Here is a 20,882-nt window from a genome sequence, read left to right as displayed (position 1 = left end):
CTATCCCTATCGTGACGTGTGCAGTACCCAAAATCCCCCACGCGCCGAGGTCCCTCCGATTGTATTTTTTCTGCCATGAGGGAGCCCAAGGCTATAGTGAGTGAGTACATGAAGAGAGAAAGTAGTAAGAAGTCTATGCTCCTTCCACCCCGAGCGGGGAGGCAGGGAGGGCGCATGTGAATCTAAGCAGATACAATCATCAGAAATGCTTTTACGGTAAGTAATGCAGGTCTTCTGATGCTTGTTAATCTGCTTAGAATCACATGCTGTGCATAGACTAGCGAGCAGTACCCGGAGCTGGAGGTGGGTTGTGAGAAGGAACAGTAGAAAAAAGATGACTTAGTATTGCTTGTCCCACCTGGGAATCAGACCTAGAATGAGTGTCTAGGCAATAGTGTTTTGTAAAGGTGTGTACTCCAGGTTGCCGCTTTGCAAATGGACTCTAGGAGAACATTTGCAATGAATGCTATGGATGCCCCAGTGCCTCGAGCAGAATGTGCTCTAGGCTTGAAGGGCAGTTCTCTCTTTGCAAGAGTGTAACATAGCGTGATGCATTTGACAATCCACCTTGATATTGCTGATTTAGAGACAGGCTCCCCTTCTCTACCAGCTGCCAATGAAATAAAAAAAAAATGTTTTTATCCTCAGTGGTTTAGTTCTATCCATGTAGAACATGACTGCCCTGCGCACATCTAGTGTGTGAAGGCTTATTTCCGCCATGTTAGTAGGTCTCTGGAAGAACGTGGGTAGTTCGATTGACTGGTTCACATGGAACTTCGAAATAAATGTCGGCGCAAATCTGGGATGTGTGCGCAGAACTACCTTATCTTTGTGGACTGTAACAAAGGGGTCCAAAACCAAGAGGGCCTGAGGTTCGCTAACTCTTCTGATAGAAGTGGTCGCTACCAGAAAGGCTGTCTTGTAGGTCAGGTCTTTCAGACTAGCTTTATGCATAGGCTCAAAAGGGGGTCGAATGAGCCTAGTTAAAACCACATTTAGGTCCCACCCAGGGGCTGGGTAAGTGATGGGGGGATACATTCTTTTAACCCCTTCCATAAAGGCTTTAATCACAGGTATTTTCCACCACGACACCTTCTGCTGTGGCGTGGTGTAGGCTGACAATGCCGCTAGGTGAACCTTTTAGGAATTGAAGACTAACCCAGAGTCCAACAAATGGGTTAGATATAACACAATGTGTGAAGGCGAGCAATCTTTGGGATTGACGCCTTTGGAACTGCACCAGATGACAAAATGTTTCCATTTGCTGGCATAGCAATAACGTGCGTTAGGCTTTCTTGCCTCCCTCAGTATGTCCATGCATCTTTGAGGGAGTTGCAGATGTCCAAACTCTATGACCTCAGGAGCCAGGCTGCTAAGTTCAGAGTTTGTGGTCATGGGTGCAGAGTCTCTCCCCTGTCCTGAGACGATATGTTGTACGGGCAGGGCAGCTTGACTGCGCGGGAGAGGGACATTTCCATCAGGTGTGCGAACCAAGGTTGGCGGGCCCACATGGGGGCCACCAAAATCATGGTGACTGGTTCCTGGTGCATCTTGTGTACTATCTTGTTCAGAAGGGGAGTCGGGGGGGTGGAGGGGAGCGTAGACAAATTTCCCCGACCAAGTTATCCAGAGACCGTTCCCCTTGGATCGGTTCTGGGGGTACCTGGAGGCGTAATCTTGGCATTGGCCGTTCTCCTGAGTAGAAAACAGGTCGATCTCTGGAAACCCCAATTCTGCGAAGACGTTGGATACAATGTCTTCGTGCAGTCGCCATTCGTACTCTTCTGGCAAAGGAAAATCTCTGCTGAGTACGTCTGCCAGAAGATTGAGCTCCCCTGGAACATGTTGGGATATCAGGAACATCTTGTGTTTGAGAGACCATATCCAGATGTTTTGGGACAGCTTGGATAGCCCTGGAGAGTGAGTGCCCCCCTGTTTGTTCAGGTAAATTGTTGTTGTGCTGTCGGTTAGGACCAGCACTGTCTTCCCTTGCAGTTGCTCCTGAAAGGCTTTCAATGCTTTGAACACTGCTAGTAGCTCCAGCAGGTTTATATGGTTGGACGCTACCTGAGGGGACCACACTCTGTGCGCTGTCTGTTGAAGCAGGTGAGCTCCCCACCCCGTGAGAGATGCGTCTGTCGTGAGAGTGGCTTCCACTGCAGGGGTGGTGAAGGTTTTCCTTTTCAAGAGGTTCTCCCTCGACCACCACTGCAGAGAGAGAACGAGGGCTGGCGAGACAACTAACAGATCTTCCCATTGTCCGCTGGCCTGACACCACTGGCTGTTGAGCCACTCTTGCATGGGACGCATGCGCAGCCGCGCCCTGGGGAACCAAGTATATGCATGATGCCATCATTCCTAGCAAACACATAGCTTTGCGTACTGTCACCTCTCGAATGGCTACATACTGAGGAACCTGAGAGAGCATGTCCTGAACCCTCTCGCTGGAAGGGAAGACTAGACCGTCTTCCGTATGAATTAGAGCCCCCAGGAACTGTTTTACTTGGCTGGGGACTAAGTTGAATTTCTTTTCGTTGATAGAAAATCCCAGGCTGAACAGTAGGTCTACTGTTTTTTGGGTGTTCGAAAAACAAACGTCGAACGAGTCCCACGTGATGAGCCAATCGTCGAGGTAAGGGTAAACTGGAACTGAAAGTCTGCGCAGGTGTGCCGCTGCTACTGCCAGGACCTTGGTAAACACCCTTGGCGCTGAGGCTATGCCGAAGGGGAGTACCTTGAACTGGTAGTGTTTGTCCTGAATCACGAACCTTAGGAATTTTCTGTGCGCTGGCAGCATTGAAATATGAAAGTATGCATCTTTCATATCCAATGTTGTCATGAAGTCCCCCTGTTTTAGCAATGGGATCACCTCTTGCAGTGTTACCATGCGAAACTTCTGGGGCTTTATGAACTTGTTCGTTGGGCGCAGGTCTAGAACAGGACGCATGGTGAGATCCTTTTTGGGTACAAGGAAGTACACTGAATAGATACCCTTGTTTACCTGAAGAATCGGGACGGCTTCTATGGCGTTCTTTCCCAGCAGCGCTTCCACCTCTTGGATCAGGATCTGCAGATGTTCCGGTGAAAGGTGTCGATGTTTCGGCGGTCTGAACTGTGGAGGTCGGGCGAATTCCACGCAGTAACCGTGGGCGACCGTCTTCAAGACCCACTGGTCTGAAGTTATCCCCTCCCATGCCCTGAGGAAAGATGTTAATCACCCCCCAAACGGCGAGAAATGGGAGGGGACTTGGACTTGGTGGTCATTTCTGACCCGAAGTTGACGCTCCTCCGGAATTGGAGCCTCTGCCTCTATTCTTTCTGCGCTTCTGACCCCTCTGGGGGTAGTAAGTGGGGCTTGCAGCCGGTTGACTTGAGTTGAAGTTGCCCCTGCCAAAATTGTTTTGAGCGGCACAGGCTTGTCCTCGAATAGACCGCCGAGAATTACTGCCCCTCTGTGAATTGGGTTTCTGGGAAATTTGGTGCAGCGACTTAATAGTCTTGTGCTCCTTCTTGGCTGTCTCCAACGCATCGTCTACCGCCTTCCCGAAGAGGTTGGCCTCCTCGATGGGTTTGTTGATAATGGATGCCTGGGTCTCAGGCCTGAAGCCCGACGTGCGCAGCCACACGTGCCTTTTTAGTAGAGTACCCTGTGCAAGAGACCTGCCTGCTGTCTCTGCGGTGTCCAGGGTATTCTTTACCACATTCTGATTGACAAGTATGCCCTCCGAGATAAAGGCGAGAAGCTTGGCTCTGGTTGGTTCCGGAACCTCTTGGAGGCATTCCTGGAATAGGTTCCGTTGGGCTTCGACGTAGCTTGCTAGTAACGTCGCGTTATTGGCAATCCGGACGGTATAGGCCGCCGCCGATGTAACCCGTTTGCCTAAGGCATACAACCTTTTGGACTCCTTGTCTGGGGGTGACTCTCCCGTGGCAAGGGGAACCCCTGCTCTCTAGCGAGTGTTGGTCACCACCAGCGAGCCTGGAATTGCGTGTCCTTTGATATAAAGCGGGTCGGTGGGGGAGGGTCGGAAAAGTTTTTCGACCCTTGGGTTCACAGCCCTAGTCTGAGCGGGTGTGAGAAAGGAAGGGGCCAGCCGTCTCTTTACAGAGCTCAAGAGAGGGATAGACTGGCTTGCTGGAGGCTTTTCATTAATAATGTCCTCCGCGAAATCTTGTTCGGGCAAGCCTTCAAGCGTGGCAATTTTAAATGTTGTTGAAAGCCATTTGATCATCCACCGGGGAAGCTTGTCGAATCGGGGTGGATGGGGGAAAAGAATCGAGGCAAACGATATCTGAGTTGTGATCTTCCTGCTGGGTGTCCTCCCAGTTGTCCGTTGCTCCTTGATCTTCCCCATAGTTGTCCAGAAAAGAAGACTCTTCTTCTGTATAGATGTCTCTATACGTGTCCATCTGGACATCTTCTTGATAGTCAACTTGGTGCTGGACATCTAGGTGTTGGACATCTTGTGTTTGAGGGTTAGGGTCTACCTGAGCTTTTTTCGGCGGAGGTTGATCAGAAGCCCTGAAAAACTGCTCCAGCCGATCCATACACCCCTCGAATTGCTCCGTGGTACACTTGGATGACCCAAATGGACCTAACTGAGTAGGAACCGTGTTCTCCGTCCTAAGGCGTTGAGAGGATCTCCTCAGGGTGCTTGAGAGGGGTACCTGGCTTTCTTCGTAAGAGTCTTCGGGATCGTTTTCCCAATAAGTGGAAAACATTTCGGCGGATTGGCCCATTACTATGGGTGGAACCGGTACTAGGCCCACCGACGTAGCGATCCTATTGATGCTCTTACGGATAGTCACCGAATCTTCGGGAGACAACGCCTCCGATGATGTGTCGGCAGTGAAAATGTCTTCCGCGGCTCTAGAAGGGCCAGCGGATGGCTTCTCGGGTAGAGGCCTACTCGTAGTTTTCGGGCCTGTATGGGCCTTGGAAACCTTGGAATCCTTTGAGGTTTCTTGTTCTGAAACTTCGGCGCGTGTAGTTTGGGGAGTAGCGCCCTTGTTCTGTTTCTTACGCCCAGTCGTAATGCGCTCTGCGGATGTGGGGAAGGCTTCAGATCAGACCGATCTATGGGCGCCGCCGAAGTTTCCGGCAGACCCGTTGGCGCTTTCGCCTCTTCGACAAAGTCGTCGAGGAGGGCGCTTGGGTTGTGTGCTTTGTGCGGTGCGATTGTACGCCCCTGTCACCGGGTGTGGTCCCTGTAGCAAGACCGGAGTAGAGTCTGGAAGGGTCAGGGACGGGCGTGGCGGCCCTAGAATAGCCCGCCTCAAGGTCTAGAACGTCCGCGTTGGACGTTTGGTCATCCGATGTACCCCCGTCACTTTCGGCTAGTGTCGCGGCAGGGGAGGGAGGCTCCACGCGTGACATTCCGTACGCGGCCCACCGCTTCAACCGGCGCTCCTTAAGGGTTTAAGGAGTTTACACGCCGAACACCGCTTTTTGTCGTGCTCTAGGGGGAGACAAGCGTTACACGACGTGTGCTCGTCTTTCCACGGATATCTGACCCTACACACAGGGCAGAATCTAAATGGAGTCCTTTCCATAGCAGAAGGGAAGGATGACCAGACCAAAAAGGAAAGCAGTACAAAAGAGGAAAGACATAACAGTATGGCAAACCCCGAGCCCACTCACCCTACTGTGTAGGCCGGCCAGAAGGCCCGACCATGTGGAAGTCCGAACGCCGGATCTTAGGCGCCGGAACCCACAGCCGTAGACTATTCCCCCGTAGTCTTCGTCGACGATGTGCTTGATGGGTGAAGTGACTCTACGGGGAATAACCGACAATTCGGTAAGATAAACAATGTCTCATGAAGAGTTCCGCTATAGGGCGACCAGTTATCTGGGCGGAAAAAAACAATCTGAGGGACCTCAGCGCGTGAGGAATTTTGGGTACTACACACGTCACGATAGGGATAGTCTTTAAGACATGCCTATGCCGACGTCCCCTTTCGGTCCCCCGAAAGACAAGATGCAATACTCTGCGGTTACCACTGGATGTCGGACCATATGCACCGCATGTGATTCTAAGCAGATTAACAAGCATCAGAACAGTAACTACAACATAGAAACCAAGTCAGCGTTATCTCTGGGGCAGGAGTAATGACTGGTTCTTGGAGGCGGAAGGTGATGTATAGATGAGTCGCTAAGGAAAGGGGACTCTTCCTATGCTTTTTCCTCATGTTGTCCTTTCGTACTAGAAAACAGGCTCTTCTACTGTAGACCTCCTCGACTCCACACCCAGGGGCTACTAAGGAATCCACTTAAAAGCCTTGTGGTAGAAGGTGAAAACCTTTGTGGCATGTTACTCGAGGACTCTGGAGTGCATAGGCTGGAGTAAGGGAAGCATGGTATCAAACAGTGAAGACAGACACAAGTGATCACATTACAAGGGTGTTTATTGAACTTCAATGGGTTGGTAAAACGCCCATCTAACCTAAATCTAAGGATGGGAGCAAGCTGCATCCATCAAATCATAATAACACAGTCCTAGGGGAGTCTAAATGAAAGGGCTTATAAACCTATTGCCAATCCTTACTTCTAAGTACAAAACAGTGTGGGATAATGTACGCAAAAGAAGTGTTCAGGAAATGATATGTCAGGATAGTTGTGCAAATAGCTTCCCTTCCCCACGTTTTCAGCACAGGGTAAGGCGACACGTGAGGGCTTTGCACACTCTTAGCTTTCCACCACGAGGTAACAGTTCAACACATAAGCATCAGGGCCTTTTGCCCAATTCTCTCTCGTAATGACAGTCTCTTAATTCAAAGTGCCTGATGCAGCAAACAGAACACAAAACTTCCTTTCCTTTGTCAAGGTTTCACTTTCACCAGTTCAAGACTGGTCTCCCTCCTTCGGGCTCAGACCACAGGTCCCGCTCGTCCGGGCTCAGACCCCTTTTCTACAATGTTCACAGTTTGGACTCCCTCGTTCGAGCTCGGACCATGGATTCCCTCGACCAGGCACAGATCCCATTTTGATACCAGAATCAAAGACATTCAAATGTGCAATAGGTTTTGCTTATGGTACAGAGACCTTTGATTGTGCACATTCACAGTGCTGGACTCGTCAATGGTATTGTATCTTTTCTTCTAATGTTCAAATATTCACCAGCAATTAAGCTTCACTCCTGTCTTTCATCACATGCGTTAAACAATGTTCTTTCCAGTGCTAACTTTACAATGTTGCTGCTTGCAACCTTGACTTCAACACAGACCGGTCACCCCAACTCGGAAGCTGTGTTGTTCTCTGTTGCTTCTTTGTTCTTGGAGCCAAGGACGATACCACAGCGTCTGCTGCTCCTCCCCGCCTTGGTCAGTTACGCGGAAGGACCCTCGATATCTCCGACACACAATGTAGGATTCTTTAGCCTGGTTTCCTGGTCTTACGTTTTCTGCTTTGAATGTTTTTTTTAAAGTAACGGTTTCCTGTCAACAAGGTCAAGGGTGTTGCCCCTCTCACAAATCTCTCGTGCCTGGCCGTCTTTCTCCCCTCGTTCAACTGCCTCTCACAGAGTGTGCTCTTGTGTCCGCCTTTCATCCATGTGAGGAAGTGTAAAGGAAGTCAGGTGTGAGTGATTGTCGATAATTGCCTGACCTTGCCCGACTATAGCATTGGGACATGCAATGTACACGGCTCGAGTGTGAGCGTTTTCTCCCAGAGCAGGCTGTCTGTGAGAAAGTGTTTGTGCAGGAAAAGGGGGACTGAGGGGAAGGGAGGGGGGGTTAGAGTTGAGTTTCTTAATATCCCATTGGATCGGATGGAATAAAATGTGTTACAGGGAAGAAAGGGATACTGTGTCTCACCATCTGGTGTCCCACTCCCACTCCTCGATGACCCCTCACCCAGGTGATCCTCCCGTGCTGGTCCATCCCCCAGGAACTGGATACGAAAGCGATGGCCGTGTCCTGGCCACCTGGATGACAAGTACCCGGGGACTAGCGGGTAAGACACCTCCTGGTTTCTCACACTGGCAAGAACCACAATACGGCACGGGTAGTATAGCTCAGTGACAACGCGCTTGCCTTGGAAGCGTGCCCTTCCCAAGGCAGTGGTGACAAACCATGTGGGGGTCAGAAACCGACATTTTCCTCATGCAGTCCAAGCAATTTGTGAAGCTGAGGCCTGAGGAGGATTAAGTATGACACAGGTAAAGTAGTACAGCTAAGTGGCATCCCAAAACATACAGTGTATGCACAAAAAAAGTGACTATGGCCTTGAGGGGCACAGTTACGTCCGCAATTCTGGTCCCAATATCATGTCAGACATCTTGGCCTCTATCTGCTGTGCAATGGACCCCCCGGTAGCTGAAGAAGTTTCTGAAAAGCTGGCACTGAAGAGAGAATATTGAAGATTAGGAAACAGTAGCAGGAAGTAATCTATTTGAATTTGGACAGTAGAGAGGATTTTAAATAAATGGAAGATTCAATTCTTCCACTTTAAAACCTGAACTATGTAATACTACATGACCCCTCCACACCATCTGATCATGATGGCAATTTTCAGTACTCTCAAGCTACCCTTCTAAAAACTGGTATGAAGAATCAGAATGGTTTGAGTTACTTACCTGTAACTATTGTTCTCAAGCATGGGTCTGGCATGGATTCACATGCTCATGAATATTCCCTGTAAGGCTGGGAATACTCGGTAAAAGAAAAAAGTTTCACTTTCACTTTAAAACGGAATTTCTCCTCTAAACCAATCACTGTCCTCTGGGTCATGCTGCCCCATCCAATGCCAGTCCTCTCCCTAAGCTTGCCGTCTTCAGATTTGGTAAGCATGTAACATAAGTGGCATTATGAACCAAGGAGAGCCACAGAGGGGAAGGAGGAAGGGTTTGCATGTGAATCCATGCCAGACCCATGCTGGAGAACAATAGTTACAGGTAACTAACTTAAAACCTATCCAGCAAGGGATCTTACATGGACTTACATGCTTATGAATAACAATTACACAGCAGTACATATACAACCACAGGAGGTGGCAAGGCTCAACAGAAGCAATAAACTCCCATCTCTTGAACAACCTCACCTTAAACAAACAGGTTGCGTAGCACTGCGTGGCCGACTCGGCACTCCTCCCTGGAATCTCTGTCGACGCAGGCGAACATTGTGAAGGTGTGCATGGACCTCCAGGTAGGAGCCCTTCAGATGTCGAGCAGGGGCACACAGAACCGCAGTCGTTGCTGTGATGGCTCTGGTGGAGTGGGCTCTCGGCAAGCCTGGCAGCAGCCTGTTAGCCAGTCGATGACAGTGCATGATGCAGCCGGAGAGCCACCTGGAAATGGAAGCCTTCGATGAGGCTTTTCCCTGATTTACAGGTCCAAACTTGATGAACAACTGAGAAGTCTCTCCGAAAATTCTTTAAACGTGCCAAGGCCCTAATCGGCTGACGATGACGGATTCGGGAAGACGACAGGTAAAGGTTTGTTGAGGTGGAATTCTGATGGTACCTTCAGCATAAAGGTGGGGTGTCTATGCAGTACTACCCTTGAAGCATGGAAAGACAAGTAAGGCTGCTTGAAAGACAGAGCCTAGATTTTCCTGACCCGCCTGGCCGAGGTCATAGGCAGGAGGAAGGCCGTCTTCCACAAAAGAAACTTAAGCTGGGCTTGATGCCTAGGCTCAAAGGGAGCTCCCATGAGCCTGGTTAGGACTACATTGAGCTCCCAAACCAGGGCAGGAGCATTCACTGGCGGAAAAGTCATGAAGAGCCCCTTGAGGAACTCCTTGACGAGTCTGTGTGACCACAGAGAAGGCCTACCCGGAGACCTGGTGTAAGGGGATATGGCGGCGAGATGCACCTTGATAGAGGCATGAGTATGGTAGAAGCTGCAGGGATGTGAAACGCAGAGGGGTAATCTCCCAGCACCACACGGAGAAGGGCTTCCATTTATGGCCGTAGCACTTCAACACTGACGAGGCTCTGGCCCTGCCCAGGATGTCCTTACATTCGGCATGTAAAGAATAACTTCCATACTCTAGGGCTGCAGGAGCCATGCCTTCAGGTTCAGCGACTCGGGTCATGGTGCAGAATCACCCCTCCCTCTCTGGTGAGAAGGTCTGGGAGCAGTGGCCGCCTGATGGATGGGGCCACTGACAGATGCAGCAGGTCTGGGTATTGGATCGATCGCGGCCAAGCTGGGGAAACTTGTATTATCCTGTAGTGGAAATGTCTGAGTGGGCTGATCACACGTAGCACGAGTGGAAACGAGGAAAAGCATACAGGAACAGTCCCTCCCACAGGAACGAGAACGCATCCATCATGCTTCTTGGCTGAGGGAACCTGCTGACGAACGTCTAGCACTGGAGTTTGCCACTGTTAGGTAAGATTTTCATATAAATGGTAAATCTTCCTGACCTGGGTCAACCCCAGAAGTTTTTGCTTTACTAGTGGGATATTTTTCCTTAATACCTCTGAGTGGGAACCTTTTTCCACACCCACAGAATCTTTTACACGTTTTATGGGTGTCAGTTTTTAGACTCTGCATAGTGTCTTTTTAAAGTTATACTCTTTAACAATGTTTTGGCAATAAATGCCTGTTGTTGCTGGGTTGCCCTAGGGGCTCCCCTTTTAACTTTCTCGGCCTAACCTTGAGAACTAGAGTTCCCAAGGGTAGAAAGGATTTTTGGATTCCTTTTACATTTTGTTAGGTGAAACCAGCACACCCAACCTTATGGGGTGCTTGGGAGATACAATGTATCCCCTTTCACACTAAAATTGTAATAATTCTGTTACAGGGACATGCTTACCTTCAATGGCTGTTGGCAGTGATACCTTGTTTTATTTGGTGTTCACAGATGCAGTAAAGGCACCTAAGGGTGCTCAATTTACCAAAATGGCCCCAGTGTTCTATTTTCGCCATTTTGGTGTTTGTCCTTTTTTGTTCCTTCCCCTGACATCCAGGGTGGGAATTTCCTTTGTGTGATTTTTATCTTCAGAGGGAGTCCCAGGCTCCAGTCTGTCTGTGAGTGCAGGAAGCGAGGGAGGAGTCCAAATCTCCACAGTCCTTTGTCTTCGTCCTTGCCTGAATGGGGTGCCTGAATGGGGACAAATCCCAGTGGGGGGCTGGCTGTCCCGATTGGACAACCAGACTGCCCCTTGTTGTAAAATGCAGGGAGAGATTGCATTAGTTGTGCTGTAGTTCCTGTTAAATACTGTGAACCTGGAAGCTAAAGACAAGTCGACCACTGGAAACAAAACCATAGAGGAGTATGAAGGAAAACCGGCTGAAAAGATTTCCAGCGACCGGAGGGCCTGTTGTAGCCCTTCCTTCCAATCGACCTGGGGACTCCGAAAACGACGACCCTGACAGAGCCTGGTGTGACCCACTACAACCAAGAGGAGCTGCATTTTGAGCCATCTCACGATGCGATCTCATGGTATGCGTTGCTGCAATACCCTAATACCGTAGGACCTCGAGCCAATGTGCTCTGAATCTTCCGAATTCCCGGTGAATCTCCAAATCGAGTCTGAAAGGGCGCTTCAACAGAGTGCTGGAACTTTGTAATGACGAGAATGCAACCGTGATTTTCGGTCTTCTGTGCTCCTTGAAAGGGCTCCAAATCAACAGAACCACATTCAGCCACAAGGAAAACCTTGCCTAGAGCCTTTGCCATTGTTCCCTGCTGCAAAGTTTCTTCTCGGGTCTTGTTTTCAGTCACCACGATAAGCGAGACACTGACCTGGTTTGGCTGCAGGTCTTCAAGTTCTCCTGCTGTAAAATCTTCTTCAATACTCAGGTACAGTGTTGACTTGGGTATGTACTTTGCTTAAGTCTGTTAGGATTTCTGTGCAGCTGTGGGGTGTTTTCTGTGATGGGGAGGACTCACATTCAGTGCACCCAGTCCCACTGCTAGAATCCTCCTAGGGTGTATTCTGTGAAGCCCCTGGACCCTCTTCTAACTCTAAAGTAAAATACTCCCCTGTTTGCCCAGTCTTCCTAAGGAACTCAGACGTTTGCTATGTAAGAACCTATCCTGACACTGCCTGTTGGTCACTACATCCTAGTGACCTCCCCACCCCTTCTGCCACTGGAAACACATATGCTCCGAGAATAAGTAAAGACTTTTAAGGGATTGGGACTTTTGCCTAGAAGAGGAAATAAGTGTTTAAAGGTTATAAAGGTTACTTATTTGTAAAAGAGTGGGTTGGTAACTAACTCTAAGAGTTAACAGTTACAAAAGTTCTTACTTACCTTGGGTGTGTGATGCACTATTCTTAAAAGTATGGTTAACATCTTTCGTTCCTTAGAAACCGTTTTGCCATTCTAACAGAAAGTAGATGTGAAGGTATATTACTCACCTGTGATTAGGCTGTGCCTCTTCGCAATAGTAATGTGTGGTTTCACCAGATTATGCCTGTTAGGATTATTGTATGAGTGTCCCACAACTGGGTCTTGCTTCCCCGACTTGCTGTTAGCCTGTCCAAAATAAATCTACATTAGGTTGTTGCCTACCTAGAACAACTGAGTCATTCAGTAAAGTGTAACATTGGGTTGTGCTTTCCCTGTGTTGTTGTAGACAGACTCACAGAGTGTCTTTGGTTATAACTGTCCCTCATAAGTCATACATAAGGTACTTGTATAACTGGGAAAGATCTAACACTGATTTACTGCAAGGTTAAAAAAAAGTATATGGGTTTTACTTACCTTGAGTTAGCTGTGTGCCATCCAAAAATAGGTTACAAGAGTTACTGCTCATCTCAATCTGTGTTTCACTGATCTCAAAAGCACTTGTAATTGGATATTACATCCTTCGGTTTTACTCACCTAGCATAACTGTGTGTTATCAAAAAAGTAGGTTTTTACTGTGCCTGGATTAACAAAACATATACTGTCCAGTTGATGGATTATGTGATTTGTTACCGAGAGTCATTTCACAACTGGTAGGGTCTACTGCCTTTGCGTCATTGAATGTAATTGTGAAAGTAACCATGGGTTTTTACACCAAGAATAGGTGTGAGCTATACTGAATGTGTATGAAAAGGTTTTGACTTCCCTAGAACTACATATAATGTGCAATAGTACTTCTTTATCCCTAGATTTATCTGGGCCTCCCTGTATTTAAATAAATCCCTTATTTTTACAATACATAGTGTTTCAGTGTTTCTTTTGACCATTTGTATTACACTTTCATTTGTACTGATTCTACAGCCCTCTCTCCCTCCTGAATTAGGCCTGGCTGCTCTGTCTACGCTACCATGAACAGTACAGCCTTATACTAAGAGTGGAGTCTTGTACTGCCTCAATTGAATGGTTTTACTAAGGCCTTAGTTGGACTACAGAAAAACTGTCCTAACAGACTATCTAGAGTTGGCCCCATTTGTTGAACAGAAGGTACACCTGGTCCTGGCAAAGCTCTCACTCGTGGCAAGAACGCAGCTCCCTGCTGAGCTAGTCCACAGCAGTGGTGTTCTTGCTGCCCACCAGGTGAAAAGGGACGAAGAACATGTCCTGACAAATGGCCCAGCACAACAGATCCTGGGCCTCCTTGGAGACAGGCGGCAAGCAGGGCCCTTCTTGCTTTCGGGTGTAGAACAAGGTGGTGGTGTGGTCTGTGAAGATCCTCACCATCCTTGCCCCTCAACGACAGTAGAAAAGACTTTATGGTCCAGAGAAGGGCCTGAAGTTCCAGGATGTTGATGTGGAGGCCCTTGCTTCCCGTTGCCAAAGGCCTCTGGCGTGCAACTGTCCAGTGTGGGCTTCACAGCCTTTTAGAGAGGGGTCCGTGGTGACTGTCTCCTGGTAAGGCAGAACTTGAAACAGAGTCCACTGGATGAGATGTGGCCATACGTCCCACCACTGTATCGTCCGACGGACCTCCTCATTGAGAGAGATCTTGTCTGCAAAGGTCCCCGATAATTGCATCCACCTCGCATCCAGGAACTCCAGGAGAAGCCTCATCTGAAGTCTGCAGTGGCGGATGTGGCTGATGCAGGAGAACATCATGCCCAGCAGCGACTTGATGGCCCACACCGTTGGCGTCTTTGCAGACAAGCACTGTGCTTTCCCTTGTATGGCCACCACCTTCTCCTCCGAGGGGGACACCAAACGTGTTACTGTGTTGAGCCAGCCACCCAGAAACCGTGCATTCTGAGATGGCGTCAAGCAGGACTTTGGATAGTTTATGGAGAACCACAACCCGTCAATAAACGTACGGTCCTTGTTGTTGGTTTGCCCGCAAAAGCGTGTGAGTGGGATTGTACAAGCCAATCATCCAGGTAAGGGTATATGTGGATGCCATGCAGGCGTAGATTGCGCTGCCTCCGGGGCCAAGCACTTTGTAAAAGAGCCTCAGAGCCTATTTTAGGCCAAAGGGCAGAGCCTTGAACTGGTAGTGCTGACCCTGAACCAGGAAACGTAGGAATTTGCAGTGTTTATTTGTGAATGGGGATGTGGAAGTAGGCATCCTCCAGATACAATGTCAGAAAATCCCCTTCCTCCAGCTGGCCGAGCACGTGTTTTAACGTGACCATCCAGTACTTGAGACGACGCAGATCCAGGATTGGCTTCCAACCCAGTTTTCCTTCGAACCAGAAAGTATCTGGAATGTAGCCCCATAGGTGCTGGGGGACGGGTTCCATCGCCCCCTTCTGTAACATGGCACACACCCATTGCAGGAGTTGTGGCCTGTGTTGTTGCTGAGGCACCAGTGGAATACGAGGACACCTGCATTGGAACTCCAGGCTGCGCCCCTGTTCGAGAGCGTCCAGCACCTGTCTGTTGGTGCTGATCTTCTTCCACAAGCTCATGAACTTTGCCAGCCGGCCTCCCACTGGGGTGCACAATTGGGGGCCCAAGGTCATGGCCGGTTCAGGCCTGCTTGGCGGTCAGGCCCTGCCCTGTGGGCGGCGCCACGGTCCTCCACTGCCTTGAGAGCGACCCCTTGAGTGGAGGAGCGTGAAAGCTGTTGGTGCGGGGTAGTATATGTTTTGGAAGATCTGCCGGGCTTTCCTCTGGATGAACAAAAGGACGACAGCCGACGTCGTTGTAGCGTTCCCAGGGAGTGGGCCGTCTCTGTCTCTTTGCGGCTTGTAAGACTCGTCAACCGCCTTGCCTAAGAGGTTCTCACTGTCGCATAGCCAGCACCTTAAACTGTAAGTCCTAGCAGCGGTTTGTGGCCTTCAACCACCCTTGTCGACAAAGGGACATGATGTTCTCCATCTGGCGGAAACCTGTGTCCAATGTCCACTGCAATGACGTGGTCCGAGGCCACCTCCCCCTCCCGAAACAGTTAATGATGGTCTTTCTTCTGGACTCGAAGCGCTGGTATAGAAACCATTCTTTCTTAGTTTTCCCAGGTAGCAAATGAAATAGGGCAGAGGTCCTGAACATCATGGGATGAAAGGATCCAACCTCGTCCGGTGTGGAGGTCCTATCGGGGTTGTCGGTGTGTTGTGTTTACCAGTTAGCTGGCACAAAGTCATCTTCCTTCTCTGGGCCTGTAGCCATAGTAGCTGTGCCAGTGCCTGTGTCCATGTGCCGGCCCTGGGCTCTGGATGGAGTCAGTTCGCAACGCAGAGGCGGTGGTGTCGGAGGGGTCGGGTGACGTCGAGGACCAGCACCCCACCTTAGATCTTCTATTCCTCGGCGGGTCCTGTGGTGGCACAGGCTTTGGTGCAGGGGGCATCCTCTGCTGGATCTCTGTGACCAGTGTGTGAAGAGTCGTTAGCATATCCAGCGACACATCCCTCGGTTAGGGGGTGAAAGGAGCCAGCAGTTTAGGGTCTGGACTGACGCGCCTCCTTTTGCGTGTAGGGGGCGTGGGTTCACTGCCGTCAGATTCCCCTCCTTCGTGGTCTGTATAGTAGTCATCAAGCAAATAATTGTTGCTGTCGTGGGAGCTTCAATACGTCTGCACCGGCTTTCTGTAGCAGTATGTGTGTCCACATCCCGTGGAGATTTATCACGGGTGCCTTGTCCCCCTCGCTTTCCTTCTCTGGAGGTCTCTGGGCTGATACGGTTGCAGAGCCTTTACCAATCCCTGGGGTACGTACGCTACCTGCGCAGCTGTATCACGCCTTGGGGGTGAGGACACACGGGGGTGGCCGTTGTAGGTACCACCTTCCCAGACCCGCTCTACTTAAATGCTGTTGTGTTGGACATCTTTGATTTAATCTATGATGTGTTTGTCGACGGGCCGCCATCGAACCGGTTGACTTGGAAGGCTGGGCGGTCTTCGTTTTGACGGATCCTCCCTGGACTTCTCCCTCGTCGGTTAGTCCACTGATAAACTGAGTTTGGACGGGGTTAGGGACTTTCTCTTGGACCCCTTCATCAGCAGGCTCACCGTGGAGACTCATGGCAATTGCGCTCTGCCCTACTTGGGACCTGCATCAGCAGCAGAGCCAGTGTTGCAGAGATAGGCCTTCTCTTGGACCCCAGAGGGCGGGGCGTCCTCAAAGGATCTTGACCTCCTCCTGGAGGGAGTTCACTCCTCGGACCGGCGGGTTCTGGGTGAGAAACATGACCCTTCCTGGATGCCGAGTCAGGGGCCTTGCTCAAATTGAGCCACGCTGCCAGCCTGCTGAAGCGATCCTTCTTGCTTTTCTTTGAGAAACAACGGTGCACCTCACATTCTGGTACGGACGCAGGCAATATAAGCATTTATGATGTTGATCTTATACGAATACATTCCTTAATCCACACTTTGCGCAGAGTTTGAAGAGGCTCCGGCCTTTCTTCTTTTCCTCGGACATGGATGAAAAAGCGCAAAGTAGGCCTAAGGCCGGGCCTTCTCGAAACTTCGATGGACGGTCCGACAGTGAATGAAGCTCTTCGCCAGCAGTGTATCCCCACTGACGGTAGCTGTCCTTTGGTCAAAAACAATAAGCTAAAAAAAAAAAATTATTCTAATAAAAATAAATCGGTCAAAATGTGTTTATTTTCTACAGAAAAACTCAAAAATGCAAAATAATTATTCAGAGACCAACGTGGGGACTCCAAACACTGAAGTGTGCAGTAATACTTTTAAGATGGCCACCAAGGGTGGAGCTTAGGGAGAGGACTGTTATTGGATCGGGCAGTATCAGCCAGAGGACAGTGATTGGTTTAGAGTACAAATACTGTCTTAAAGTGAAAGTGAAACAGTTTTTTATTTTACTGTGGATTCCCAGCCTGATGACAGGGAATATCATGACCATGCCAATGCATGCCAGACACCATGCTGGTGAAGTCTCAATGTTTTTTTCAAACACAAATATTGAGAAATTCCCATGGCGCAGATAAAGCAGGGATAGATGTGAGTACTCTGTAATGGCAAGTGTTTGGGGCACTGTAGATTCTATCCTTAGAAACCAGCTCATGCCTGACTGCAGAGGAAACGCTTTAAAAAGAATTGATTGAAGTAACTTGTCTGACACCTCAGACATCACAGCACATAGCCAACAAAAGCCCACCTACAAAGGACTACAACAGAAGGGAAAATGAAAAAGATCACATTGAGGCTCACTGGCCACTGGAATTTTAGCAATCAATTTTAACGTATGTCTGGAAGCTAGACTACAACATGCAAGGCTTTCGTATTGGTGCCAGGGGAAGAGCAAGAAGATGTCACTGTCTGTGCTACAAGCCAATTATTCCCCATACTTTTGTTTCCCATGTCTTTCTGAGACCCTCTGTTGGTGTGTACCTTTGTCTGAACTCCTGGAAAACGATCCGATTTGGAAATCCTTGTCGACAGATCCTAATGCCTTCCAGTACACCATTGCAGCGAAGCTGGTCTAGAACCAGGTGGGGATCCAGCTTGCCAGCCTGCAAATTCAGAAGACCATTAATTCTCTTACAAGCATACACAAACTCTTACTTTGGACAAAGTATCATCATAATAACAACCAAAAACAAAATGCATTTTATTTATCTGTGGCCTTAACTATAAAACCATTTAGTTAATAGATTTATAAAATGTATCCATTCAGTTTTTAAAAAGATCTAAATGCATTTAAAGTAGAAAAAGGCCACCAAAATAGGGATTGTCTAGTTAAAAGTTGAAATAAAATTGAAGATTTAGCAGAATTTTCAGAAATTGTTTCCTGTGATAACGGAAATGCAGTGAAGTGGCATTACAATGGTTACAGGGGCAAGCAATTGTTTAAAAAGTGTTAATATTTTTATGCAATAGAGGTTTTGAAATAACAGATTTACAGCCAGAATATAAACAGATGTGGAAAGGTCACAAGTATCTGGAACATCCCATCATATCATGCCTTATGCTTCTAAAAAGTCAGCAAGGCGGATCAAGCCCTCCAAAACGTAGCACTGAGGGATATGGCTTTCCAAGGTTAATCACCACATAGTTCTCACAATAAGGACAAGGTTACAAGAGCATCGAGTGAACACTTACAAACCACCTTGTTCCACACTAAGCATGAGCTGTTCCTTTCCCTGATTTAAATAATTAAAAAAATAATTTTTCATGGGAAAGAAGCAAACTTTTTGCTATAAAGAGGACTAATATACACACATACTCATACGCCCCATCCGCTTTCATCCATATTGCATGAGCGTCCGTTCCTTCCAAGGGACACGAGACAGAACCTTTTTCACCAGAAAAAAACCTTCTTCCCCCTTTAAATTTAGAGACGCACGAGAGCGCGGCCCTGGGAGCATGCGCTGCCCGACTCCGGTGCCACACCTCAGTCCCCTTTTTTCCGCGTCGACGGGAACGGGCCAAATTCACCAGCGCTCCTGGGTTTGGCTTCGGCCACACGCGTATACGTCTTCTCTTTGTCTTTTTATCATTCAGGTACCCGGTCCCCAGGCGCCATGCTCCTCCCCAGCGCATGTCGCCTTCTACAGGATTCAGCAGGTGTCCATCCTGTGACAGGCTCTTCCCGACTAAAGACCCCCACGCCCTATGCCTGCGGTGCCTTGGCCCTGACCACGGCTGGCAAACTTGCACCACGTGTAACGTGCTTTCCTTGAGGTCTCTAAAGAACAGACTAGCCAGGTGGAGGGAGCTCTTCCAGAGATCGCCTCCAAAGGACCCAAGGACTTCGTCCATCATCGATCCAGGCCCAAAGTAGGGCTGCTCCTTTCCAGTGCAGCTCGCAAGGTAGACTCTTTCAAAAGGACTCGCCCACGCGGGAAGGACCTCTCAGGTCCCGATACCAGCACAAGTACCGAGGCTGAATCAGCTACCGGGCGACAGGCTGAGGGATCAGTAGATCCTCCCGGCGACTGTGCTGAGGGACCAAAAGGTTCTTTTACCGGGAGTTCACCTGAGGGGCTACGCCCTAGTACTGGCATCATGTCCAAGGGGGCACCTCTACACAGTTCTACCGGCAGATCCACAGAGGGCAAAACGCCTACCAGGCCTCGGCTTGACAAACAAGGTAGGCCCCATGATCCACGGGGCGGAGCCTAGTGAGCCGAGGAACACCACACAGGCACGTGGAAGGCAGCTCGACAAAATGGCTGCTGTGCCAGAAAATCCAGACATCCGGCCGACGGCCCTCCAGGGAAGGCAGGTGGAGGACCGTGTGCCAAGGTGGGACTGGTGTCAACCAGGTATGTGGCCTACAGCTTAACCTTCCTTCGCGCAAGGCAGGTTCCCACTGCGTCCATACAGGCAGGGCACCCAACGGCTCCAGCAGCCGCCCGCTACCCCATCGCTATCCCGTACCACCAATCCAGCCTGTGAGGACAGGTTCTTTGAAAAGCACCTCAGGCTCATGAAATCTCCACAGATGGGGTCATCCTCAGGGACGCCATCAGGGACTTGCTCCCTCCAATGGCTCCGGTGCTGCAGGCCCCAGTACAGGCCGCTCCGGTTTCTGCTCAGCCTCAGCATCCCGCTCCGGCCCCCCAACCGATTGCGCAGGAGGATCCATACCAGTCCCCGCTGCAGCCTCCGCTCCAGTCCCCGCCCCTCAGACAGCAGCTCCTAGATAACCCCCCCTCCGGTGCCGGACCCTCCGGACCCACAGGTGGAAACAGATGAGGAGGAGGAGGACCCTGACATGCGATCTTCAGCCAAGGCCTTCCACGAACGTCTGGCAGGGCTGGCAGAGTACTTGGGCATACCTCAACCCGAGGTCGAGCAACCAGCAGAGAGGGCCCTCACAGAAGTCCTCATGCTACGTCCTGTGGCCATAATGGGGATCCCGATGCAGAAGGACGTAGTTGCCTTGGCCAAGTAGGGTTTGCGCAAACCCCACTCGGCCCAGCCGGTAAATAAATGCCTGGATGCCAAGTACAGGCAGATGGAGGGGGGATACACTCTTGCTATCGGCCCATCCTCAGCCACACTCCTCAGTGATCGCTGCAGCATCGCTGTACTCCTAGCCTTAGTCGTTCTCAGCCTCTTCCTCTGCGGCACTATTCGGCAAGGAGGAGAAGATCTTGGAGGCGTATGGGAAGAATCTGTATTCCATGCACCTGCGTCAAGCCAACGCGGATGCCATGCTGGCAGCTGTTAACCAGAGGCTTTGGCGAGAAATTATGGATTTCCTCCCAGAGCTTCCGGCGCAGAGCCAATCACAATTCAAGACGGGCTTGGCGGATGCCAAGATTGTGGCGCAGGATGTCATGGAGTCTTCCTTGGCCCACATTGACAACTCTGGCCGTACCATCTGTATTGCCATGGACATGAGAAGAACGGCCTGGCTTTCATCCCAATGTCCAGGAACGCATACTAGATCTTCCGTTCGAAGGGGGTGACCTCTTCCACTCCACAACGGACGAGGAGCTGGATAAAAAGAAAAACAGCTCTCAAAGGCCAAGCCTTTAGCCATCCTTACAAAGACTACACCCAAACTGTACACCCAGTCACAGCAGTGCTCTGAGAAGGTGCACACGTATGGAGGGTTCCGCGGCTTCGAAGAGCGGAGGTCCAGGCAGCCTGACCTTTCGCCATCCCAGCATCGGCGCAAACAA

The 20,882-nt window shown here is 49.8% G+C and overlaps 1 protein-coding gene across 2 annotated transcripts in view; it reads right to left on the bottom strand.

Moving 5' to 3' along the window:
• MYH10 (myosin heavy chain 10) overlaps positions 1-20,882 on the bottom strand; it is a 1,173,511-nt gene that overhangs the window by 476,681 nt on the left and 675,948 nt on the right. For both annotated transcript variants that reach the window (XM_069654592.1, XM_069654593.1), the window contains exon 19: positions 17,638-17,759. In XM_069654592.1, the coding sequence (XP_069510693.1) occupies positions 17,638-17,759 (122 nt within the window). The remainder of the gene's footprint in view (positions 1-17,637; positions 17,760-20,882) is intronic.

Source organism: Ambystoma mexicanum, chromosome 3q (assembly GCF_040938575.1).
Source record: "Ambystoma mexicanum isolate Mex_15411 chromosome 3q, UKY_AmexF1_1, whole genome shotgun sequence".
Taxonomy (NCBI): domain Eukaryota; kingdom Metazoa; phylum Chordata; class Amphibia; order Caudata; family Ambystomatidae; genus Ambystoma; species Ambystoma mexicanum.
Note: the sequence above shows the minus strand (reverse complement) of the source record. Positions and strands in the feature narration are given on the sequence as shown.